Below are 11,429 nucleotides of genomic sequence, written 5' to 3' on the forward strand. Positions count from 1 at the left end.
TGTTTGCGAAAATGAAGCCTCTGGTTATGAATACAATTTCTTTGAATTATATTCATTTATCTAATCGCGATAGTCTTTTAACCTTTTGTAGGTGTAACATTTTCTTTTAACCTCCACTAATAGTATATGCATTCAAACCTAAAGGAAACCTTTCCTGCGGGAATAGAGCCTATAATTCCCTGTCATCCTTATCATATCTCTAATTCAGTTTGACACGGTCCGGCACGAGTTTAATAACAGGATCCGATAGGATCGCAATCTTTACCATGTACCGACTATCTCATATCTGGGATTCTTAACAGCGAGGTGCCTCGGTGAATCAATTTAACATGGCCATACTCTACCGGACTATGGGTTACGGAATCTGATATAAAATCAGGTGTTGGAAATCTTCGGATTTTAAAGGTAACACTGAACACCTTTGTTGTGGTCTAGGAAAATACATCAAATATTTGTAAAATAAAAAAAAATGGTAAGATCCGGTAAATTTCAACTGTGAGTGAAACTACGAACGGATGCTACTTAGATGAGACATTATCCAAGTTTATACTTCTCAAACGGGAATATTAAATCGTTCGGAATGCTCTTACTCTATTGACTGCAATCAATTTGCCAATGTCAAGCAATTTGTTTGAAACTGACTTGATTTGTTTGTGCGCTTTCGCAGTAGGTAGGTACTATACTGTTCCCGTACAAATAAATTATGTTACCCGTCATTGCACGCCATTAGATTCATGCTGCGTGCCCTCTTCGTGACCAATGGCCAATAAACTCTGGAGTGTTGCTTTGAATTTTAAAGCTTACCACCGAATTGTTCGCTGTGTGTGACCACATCACGAGTTGGGAATTATTCCAGTGGCGCTTGACTTTCTTTGTTGAAAATGTACAGTGGCTGCTAATTACTTTGTGAATGCGATGTGTCATCTACATACACGAAGATTCAGATGGAGTCCTATTATTTGGAGTTTGAAACATGGTAAATTATGGCGCGCAAGAGCTTCGTTGGAAGTTTAGACATTTAGCCATTTAATGCCTGCATCGCAGTTGATTCAGAATTTCAGATGCAAAGTGCTTCTGCGCAGTAAAATTTTAAGTGTCCATATGGTTTATGGAATATAATTTACTGTAATAAAGAGGGGCTGTATCATTATCTCCTACTGTGCCTTATACTCAACACCCTGGAATTAACTTCATTTATATCTTACACCTCGCCTTTAAACACGAATTTAATGCCCTATGGGCTTATATTACCTCACGCTAATATAAGGCTGTAATACATACTATATTACCCGTACTAACTTCATCGACAACGTAAACTAGTATATCAAGCGATAAGTGACAGTTATGTTATAAAGATACTATTCAAAAAGCGAAAGTTAAATAGAGACTCGTTAGCATATACATAGTATCAATAACGCATGACTTTATGCTCTCCACGACGTTGGTCACGATTGATGGTTAGAATAGATTACAAAGATATGGAAGTTGATAAAATAACCAATTACTACGTGATAGATTGTTGTGTATGACTTAATTAGAAGTCCCTCCGTATTTTGGACGTTAATTTATTTATTTATTTCATACACGAGCAACTATCATTACAGGTTATATATAACGTGACGTGAACTTTTCATCCAGCTATAGTTAAGTAATCCTTTCTTTTCTCATTGCTTTCACTTGGCATATGTAGAGTTCTTTAAGCTGAAAGTAAGTAATGTACGGGGCAGTTATGAAGGTGAGAAATAGTTTTTACTTTAGTTTTTTCCTTCGTTGCTTCTTTATGATACTTACCTCTATCTTTGCCATTTTCATCATTTTTTTTCACGCACATCACATTCAAGCCATGAACTCAACTTGGCGTAGCCTTAACTTCAGAGCCGATTGCTCAAAATTTATCGCCGCATCTTTGGCACAAGCTCCCGCCCTACGGCGCCACCTACTCGTTGCCTTAATCACTAAATTACCCAACCGCTTTAGTATGCGAAACTTGAAAAATAAATACTTTACCCCGTTCGCGAGACTGCATAACCCGCAATTTCGTATGATTAACCTGAAACGTGCAAAAAGTTTGCAAAACGAGTTCGAAAGTGAACGGGCTACTTGATTGGATGATTGACGTAGCCTTTTATAGTATAGAAATTAATTCAGTACACGTTGATAATGGTATGTTATCGATACTGTAAACAGAATTATGGATGCTTGTTAAGGTATAACTGATGCGTCGTAGAATTTGCGTCCGTCAACCTTTAGGTCTTTACCTACTGTTCTTACATTTACTATGGGAAATTGCCTCCTCAAGCAAGTCTTAATTTTTTTTCTTTTACTATAAAACAAGGAATGGGTGATTTCTCAAAACAAAACCGGAGTTGTCCTTCAGAGTTTAAAGTATCTTTATGGATAATCTGTTTCTGTTTATTTTTTTCTAAGATTTAACGCTTGTAAATGTAACAAATAAATGTTTTTTTTTTTGTTAATATAGAAACATTTTTTGACAAACCCTGCAACGATTGATGCACTCTGATATTTTGACCCAAGATCAAGTATGACAGTAAAGCTGAGCAACTGATATTATGAGCACTATCGATAGCTAATAATTAACTATTACATGGCATAACAAATAAAAGTCAATTTGTGAAAAAAAGGTAAGTACTATGTATGTACCATCAGCCAAATAAGGTGGTCTTTAAATTCTTAAACAAGTTCCTATCAAATGAATATGACCCTAAAGTCGAACTTTCAAGTTGACAGACACGTCTTTTGGCATTATTGGTTTATGACAGTGGTTCCTAACCTTTTTAATATTTTTATGCCCTTCTTTATCCATATGACCTTCTGGGAAAACTGAATTTACCCCGCTTAAAATTTAATAAATAGATACAACGCAAGCAAATAGAAATATCGTTATTAATCACAATAATACTTTGAACTTTTAAAACCAATCTTAGGTACAAAGTTTATTTTTTTTAAAGAATGGAATAAGTAAAAATAACAGCTAGAAAGAGATGCCACCTGCGGCAGGTAAATACTTACTGAGCTGCAATCTATAATTTTTAATATTTAACTAGGTATTTAATTAGATTAGGTCTTAATTATTAATTTCTTTAATACCGCCAGAGAATAGTTGATTTACCCCCGCGGGGGTAATTACCGAAGGTTCCGAACCACTGTTTTATGACATGCAAACGATTATCAACTTTAGGGTGGTGACCACATATTTGGCTGGTGGCATATCATAAGTCTAATAGCTAGCTAAAGTGGTTGTCTTCAATTTTTAGCAGATAAAGTAATGCAATGCTATTGCGAAAACTATGAGTTGATACCTCTATGAATGTTCCTTATGCTTAGCCACAGAATAACTTATAGTACTACGTGCTTAAATAGCTAGAGACTAATTATGTTACTACAGCTAAAAGCATTATATTATGTTATTTCAACTCAACTCATACAGACACGCTCGGTCATTTCCATCCCATCAGTTTCCCTTCAGATTCGCTTCGTCCTTTTTAAAAGCTGACATATTAGCATGAAACAAAAAAGCCACAAACTTTCTTTTTTCCGTCGGCGAAAATGCCAATGCTTTATAAGCCCCTGTTACGCGTGTGCCCTGATGAGTATTCCAATTTTGGCGGACTGTAAATATAGGTTTGTGTTATTGTAACTGCCGTTCTCGGGCGGAGTAAATGTCAAATGTTTCAGCCGCGAGGCGCGACGCGATCAGTCAAGGTGGATTGTTTTTAAGTGCAAAAATATTAATTAGCCGACAATTTACGGGTTGTAACGGGCGTTTTGTAATGGATAAGTGGAAGGAGTATTCCGAGAGCGGATACTACAAGTAGGTACAAGATATTATTATGATTTTTTACAAATGAGTTATTACGTTTTTGATATTTCTTGCGAGCCTTATTCGTTGCAAGTTAACAACATTTGTAAGTTGTGGTTTCATAATTTGCAAAATACTTCCTGGTATCCAATCGAGCTGAAATTTGATATATACATACGTACTTATGTAGACCCGGTGACAATCCAATGATATGGAAGTAAATTCTGGTGTACCGGTCAGGATTGTCTCCGCAGGACGGAACTCATCGGCTTGAAATTTGGTACGGACGAGTAGGAGTTTTTTAACTGAATATCAGGTAACAATACAATTTATAACCTCTGGATTTATCTAGTATTTTATCACGATTGCAACAAAATTATATTAAGATTGTACAGAGTAATATCCGAATAGGTTTTCGCTCTTACCATCCATCATGATTTTCTCGATAACACTTTGCATATAAAACCTTGGCGCGTCTGTTGTCAACTTTTCGAGTTGGTTTTATTGACTTTGTGATTATACCGTGAAGTTATAAATATAAACGGTTTTATATTTATTACGGTTTTATGCATATTAACTGCCATGCGCCTTAGGTATCGATTCAAGGAAAAAAATATAAGATTGAAAGGACTAAATTTACTACTTATGACGGGTTAGTGAGCATTGGCAATAATAGGTAGGTATATGCGTCAATAATATAAGTCACTAGCGTTTTCTGTGTGATGATCTGTGTGTTAAGTAAGATGCGACGATTGGTGATGAATGTACCTTTAGCATAGGAACGTTGGAAGAATTCACCACACAGTTGTACATATTTATTTACAAGGTGCTCGTGAGCATTGCGAGAGATTTCAATCACGAATTCCTGAGGCTATAAGGAGTAATAAATGTTACATGAACTCGGGTCGAAATATGCTTAGTTTTTGAGATATTTCCATTTTTATGCAAAAAAGTTTCTATGAAAGGGGTGGAGGTGCTGGGATTATGTATTTATTATGTATGAAAAAATTAAAAAGTAAAAAAGCATACTTCAACCTAGGTTCATTTAACAATTATTACTCCATATAACCTCAGGAATACGCGATTGAAATCTCTCGAAATGCTCACGAGTACCTTGTATTTCTTTATCATCCGTGCCTATATACGTCCCACTGCTGGGCACTGGCCTCTTCTCAAAGTAAGACAGCTTGGGCCGCAATTCTCACGCGAGCCTAGTACGAATTGGGAATTTCTCACACACCCTTGAATTGTTTCGCAGGAAACCTGCACTCCTCACGATATTTTTCTTTGGCGTGAAGTTTGTGGTAAATTTCAAATGTACCCTGGATTTGAACCCACGATCCTCTGCTCTAAACTACAGTCTAACTTACAATTGTATGTTTCTCCTTCAGGTATGCCGCCCGAACGTGGACTGCGACGCGGCAGTGAACAAATGGCGGTACATCACCGATTTTAAATGCCTCGGTGATAACGAAAAGCTGCTCAAAGAGATGCGGTTGTCATTTCCCAGTGGGCACTCCTCCTTCTCTGCTTACACCATGCTTTATTTTGCCGTAAGTTTAACAATAAGTATACTTATTTTGAAATAGGTATTACTAGCCGTTACCCGGGACTCCGTCCGCGTAGAATTTGTTTATCGCTATCCCGCGGGAACTATGCAATTTTTCGGGAAATAAACCCTACCCTATGTCCTTCTCTGGGACTCAAACTATCTGTATGCCGAATTTCATCTAAATCGGTTCAGTGGTTTAGACGTGATGAAGTAAAGAACATCCAAACATCCAAACCTCCAAACATCTTCACAAACTTTCACATTTATAATATTAGTAGGATTATCTCGGCCTATAGTATATATACTATACGGTATTTGACAACTCCTGAATTTGCCATATCTGAAGTCGAGCAAAAAAGCGGCACAGCCGTACCATCCTATATATACTCATAGGTATTATATGAAAATATAGATATACATACAGTGTTTAGCGAAGACAAAAATTAAAACTGTTGAAGAGGATTTAAGGTGATTTGTCTCGTTTTAAAACGCTTTTCTCTATGCAGGAAGTATGGTGCTACTTGTATGTCTTTCGCTGCCTAATTTTGAATTGCAGACCATCAAAACACTGTTACACTCATATGTTGATAAAGATAGGTAGCTATGTAGCTTAAAACTTGTTTTTCTGATCGATGCACGCTGCATTGTTAAGCTTTATTTTATACCTAGAATAAATAAAAAATAGTCAAATATCGTATTGGGCCCAGGACTCTAGAATTGTCAGGGTTTGGGCAGTTTCCCACGCAGGCCCCGTGTGGATTGGAAAATTCAAACACGGCATTGAATTGCAGGCATGTCCGGGTTTTTTCACGATGTTGTCTTTCACCGCATAGCTCGTGGTAAATGTCAAATCGACAGCGAAGTACCAATACCTCCTAACTGAATGACCTTTGACATGCGATTGATGACCTTAGCACCCCCTAGCTAAACCTTGAGTGAGACTTGGATTTCAACCCGGACTCCTCTGCTTGAGAGTCTATAAGTCAAAACATTAGGTTACACGGTTTTTGAATACGGTTTGTGTCTTTGAAATTACTGTGAGACTCACTCATATTTAATGAAATAACCGGAGGATTACTAATTAGCCCGAAACATGTCGCGCTAAACTTGATTTAAGACGTTATCCGGTTTTTTCTTTATTTAATCGTCCTTATTTTATCTATCTGTAATTGATTTCACAATAATTTTAAAATAACTGATGAGCTAATGCCTATTTTGATGATGTGATTTAATTAACGAAAATATCTTGTCACGTGTAGGTGATAACATATCTATTTTGAAGTAGGTATCTATTAGGTAGAGAGATAGTATGTATGAGGGGCGCTACACAAGTGTGAGGCCTTTTAGCGAAGCTATATTCGGCTATTGTAGGTTTCTCTTTTGCCAATAATAGGACACAAGGATCATTCATCTCATCAATAATGAGTAATGACCGTTACGTCTGTTACTGTCTGTTAGTGTGAAACTAATAAGGGGCCATCCATAAAGTACGTCACACCAATTTCGAATATTTTATTTGGTACGCCAGTACTTGTACTATTATCAATTCCGTGCCCCAGGCTTTTAGCAGACGAAGTTGTGCCTTGAAGCTATCTAAAAACAATCAATCTCTCTCTTTCACTCCAGTTCTACATCCACAAGCGTTTCACCTGGCGCGGCTCGAAGCTCCTCCGGCACGGGTTGCAGTTCGTGCTGGTTATGCTGGCCTGGTACACTGTGATGACGCGGGTGTCAGACTACAAGCACCACTGGAGCGACGTGATGGCCGGCTTCAGTGTGGGGCTGCTGTATGCTGTCATTGTGGTCAGTGGAGATGTTTTCTTCTTTTTTTTTAAGACAAGCCATACAGGGTTGTGGAGGTCAGGGACGGGAGGACTTTAACAAGTAGTGGGACATCTCGTAACTTAGTAAAAAATATGTATACTTTATGGTTGATTATCACAAGGTAAATCTATTTTTCGATATTTTTTCGAAAACGATAAAGCAATTCATGATTTACCTGTTTTCAGATTTGTTTAAATTGTTTGCTTTGTGTGACAAGGTGATAGGCATCCTTAATATGAGCATCCTCAGACCGACCAATTTTTTTTTGTCTGTAAAAAAGTGCGAGCAGGTGAAGTTACCGAACAAACAAAAGCTAGTCACTAACGCCATCTACCAAATTCTTCATTTACTAAGCGTGTTTAGTCACCGTCGTCAAATAGATGGAAGTAGTGTGTACAAAAGAGAGAGGCTTGAAACCGAGTTCCTTTTTTTATAACTAACTAGCTTTTGCCCGCGGCTCTGCCCGCGTGGTATTCGGTTATCGCGCGCTGTTCCCTCGGGAGCTGTGCATTTTTCCGGGATAAAAAGTAGCCTATGTCACTCTCGGGCCCATAAACTATCTCTATGCCAAAAATCACGTCGATCCGTCGCTCCGTTACGGCGTGAATGACGGACAAACACACAAACACACTTTCGCATTTATAATATTAGTATGGATTAAATACTAAGTATTACATTATTGCGTTAAAGTCTAATTCATGTTCGCTTTATATTCCAGTTCACATTCGTCTCAAACCTCCGTAAGACGCCGCGCATACGCCAGCCAATCAATCACCACGATTCCGAACTGCACGCCACCAATGGCAACGGCACCGGTTGGCGCGTTTGACAATCCGACCAATCAGAGCCCGGCACTAGTGCCGCGGTCGATGTATGACCAACTGTCATCTCGCATGAATATTGAAGTAGGCAGCTATTATTGAGGTAAGCGCCATCTATTTGTGAAACTCGGAACTGCTTTGTGTTGCTGGTGACTTTAGCTAAACTGAGCTGGCGCAAAATGCCTTGTTGTTGTAACTGTTGTTTCAAATTGATAGAATTATCGACTGGTTAATACCGTAATCTTTAGTTTCAATAGTAATTTACCCGCTAAACTGTTGAGCTATTGACTTAGTGACAGTGTAAAAGTATAATTCTAGATGTCGCTAGCGGACCTTGAAATATTTTAATATTGATTCTTAGTTAAATTATACCATTTCTTTACGAGTCATTAAAACGAGGTATAGTAAAAAAAAACTGAAATGTACCTTAAAATAAAGTGCACTTTAGAGAAATACTTGAATATTTGCATTGAAAATAAATACAAGTACAATCTTAATTCAACTGCAGATTTTCTAAAATAGTATTATGTAGGAACTTTGTCATAGTCGATGGATATTTTCTTGCTTGCATTTAAGCCTTGTTTCGGTGAAGTCCAATGAATTTTGCAGTCTTTCGAATTATGATACGAGATTGACAATGTACTCAGAAATATTGTTGAAAGGAATATCGTAGTTACACTTAATATTTTAGTGCAATGTGTTATTTATATATTTATGCACTATTTATTTGCCTTTTAAGAGAGGCGTCTAAAATAAAAGTACAATTATTAGTTAAGTCATATTTAGCATAGTTTGTAAATATTTTAACCAAGTTTGGTACGAATTAGAAAGTTTTATTGAACTGCATTTATATTTGGTTGAAAATTAAAAAATATATGTGTAAAGCTCATTTATTTACGATATTATATGGATGTAGTCTAAGAAAATGCCTTTAAGTCTCGAAGACTGGAAGGACGTATTTTAATACTGTGATATAGAAATGTAAATATTGCAGACCATGATTATTTCATGTATGAAAAGAGTTTTTAATGATTTCCTCAATCATTAAACTTGTATAAGGTGAATTCACTTTTAATTAGCGTAAGGACTGGTTTGAAAGAGTTTTTGTTTACTTGACTTGTGCAGCTCCCTCTAGCGGTGTAATTTTATATGATTTTCTGTCCTTCATATCCTCCTGTCTTTTTGCTTTTTTACTCACTTCTTTTCTATAATAACATATAGCTATTAAATTCTTTAATTTAAACATAATAACTTGCCGCTAAATAAAAGTGGATGTGCTTTTGATAGACCCATTCTATTTTTTCCAATCTTCTAAAGATACATACAATTTTAATAGTTTGTAGTTAAACATGTAACACTTTTACTAGTTTTAGATCTTGACCATTTCTAACGATGGACGTACAGCACGCCATGCAGTGGCCTTATAGATAAACGAAAAAAAAAATAGATGAAGTTCAACTTTGTATATATTTTCATAGTTAAGTTTGGTTAATTTTATTATACTTTTAAGATGAATTATTTATGTAGGTGCTAATTTTAAGTATATTTTATTTTATTCTTTGGACGTTACGTGTGTGGCTATCGATTGTGACTAACAGGAATAAACCGACGGAACTTATGTTTGTTCAATCTTCGTCTTTGCAAGCTGCAATGTTTCTATGTAAGTTAGTTGGCGCCGCTTTAAATCCTGCAAAACAAATCACCATCCAATTAACCTATTTCTGCTGATCAGATTGCGTTGAAATGTTTATTGAATAGATTGTCAGCAAAAAGCAACTTATATATGTTTTTATAATACTGCAAGTACAGATCTATTGTATAATGTTTTTCCATCGTATTTTGTTGGATAAGTTCATATTTTTCTTGCTTTCTCATTTAGCTTCAGTAAGCTAGTTGAGAAAGCAAGATAATTTTTTTTTTATTCGACTGGATGGCAAACGAGCAAGTGGATCTCCTGATGGTAAGAGATCACCACCGCCCATAAACATCTGCAACACCAGGGGTATTGCAGATGCGTTGCCAACCTAGAGGCCTATGATCGGATACCTCAAGTGCCAGTAATTTCACCGGCTGTCTTACTCTCCACGCCGAAACACAACAGTGCAAGCACTGCTGCTTCACGGCAGGATTAGCGAGCAAGATGGTGGTAGCAATCCGGGCGGACCTTGCACAAGGTCCTACCACCTGCAAAAAACTTAAGAACTTTTCCGACAAAACATGATGGCAAAACATTATTCACTACATTTGTACATGATTTATTTCAGAGATGGCGCTAGTAAACTTGTATTTTTTGCTAACGAAAATTCGATGTCAGTCACGAGCGATAGTGCTGCCATCTACTGTCTGTGGTTTTCACTGTGTTTCACCCGCTCTTTTGTTTGCATGGGCGGTCGCTAGAAAGATACTTTTGGATAAAACTAACGTTAAGACAAATGTTAATTCGTAGTCATCATCCATGCAAACTTTTGAGTGGGCAAACTAAGATCTCCAGTCGTCACTGGAAATCGGTATGAATTTGAACTCGTTGTATATTTGAAAGAGGAATGTTTATATAGCTTAATAATGCTTCCTTCTTTGGCAGCATTTCTATTTATAAGACGGTAAGAACTGCTTATTTTGAATTTACACTACCAAACAAAATAATAAACGAAAAATAATTACCTATTACGCTATAATTTTATTTTTTACCCTATGTGTTACCTTCGTACATTTAGTAAACACTGGTTTGAAATTAAATGTCAGATATGAAACCGGTTCATATTATTAAGACATGCTAACATATCCATTGTCTAACGATGTCAGAGAATGTTTAGATATTTTTGAAGGACTCGGCTCAGTCATCAGCAAGAGTTGCCAGTAGTCAGCTAAACTACCTGACAAGGCTTATCAGAACAAAGCCAGATCATTACCAGTATGCACATGCGTAGCTCGATTCTGTAGTTTCTAGCACAGCGCCATCTTGTATCTAGAACTAGTTGTTTTTAGGTGAAGCGTCACCCATTTTTTTTTACAGGATAGCAATATTTGTTTGGTATTTTATTGCAATTAATTATTATTCTGGATAACCGGATGGTAAGAGAGCCTGACTGCAAGGCTTAGGTCCCAGGTTTGTTCCCCACCCGGGCAAGTGTTTGTATGAAAAATACAAATGTTTGTTTTGAGTCTTGGGGGTTCAATAATGTATTTAAGTACGGTTATCTATAACACATCCTTGTCAATTGATGTTAACTGTCAAGTGATATAAATTTATGATTTATGACGTGAAAAAAAATCTTTGAATTTTAATTTCAAAAACAGATGGCAGTAGTAGTTCTATTATTCTGTAGGCATAAGACAGTGACCCAATTTTCTTTGGAGAACCCAAGCAATTACTTAACTTGACAGCAGAGGCAGTAAGGCAACCTGACCTTGG

General features: G+C 36.8%; 1 protein-coding gene across 1 annotated transcript in view; it reads left to right on the forward strand.

Annotated features, from left to right (window-relative positions):
* The window catches only part of LOC141434758 (putative phosphatidate phosphatase), a 64,245-nt gene extending 53,561 nt beyond the window's left edge, over positions 1–10,684 (forward strand). Inside the window, exons 4-6 of the mRNA XM_074097193.1 lie at positions 5,212–5,373; positions 6,999–7,175; positions 7,915–10,684. Of these exons, the coding sequence (XP_073953294.1) occupies positions 5,212–5,373; positions 6,999–7,175; positions 7,915–8,025 (450 nt within the window). The 3' untranslated portion in view covers positions 8,026–10,684. The remainder of the gene's footprint in view (positions 1–5,211; positions 5,374–6,998; positions 7,176–7,914) is intronic.
* The last annotated feature ends 745 nt before the right edge of the window (positions 10,685–11,429 follow it).

This window comes from Choristoneura fumiferana, chromosome 14 (genome assembly GCF_025370935.1).
Source record: "Choristoneura fumiferana chromosome 14, NRCan_CFum_1, whole genome shotgun sequence".
Lineage (NCBI taxonomy): Eukaryota > Metazoa > Arthropoda > Insecta > Lepidoptera > Tortricidae > Choristoneura > Choristoneura fumiferana.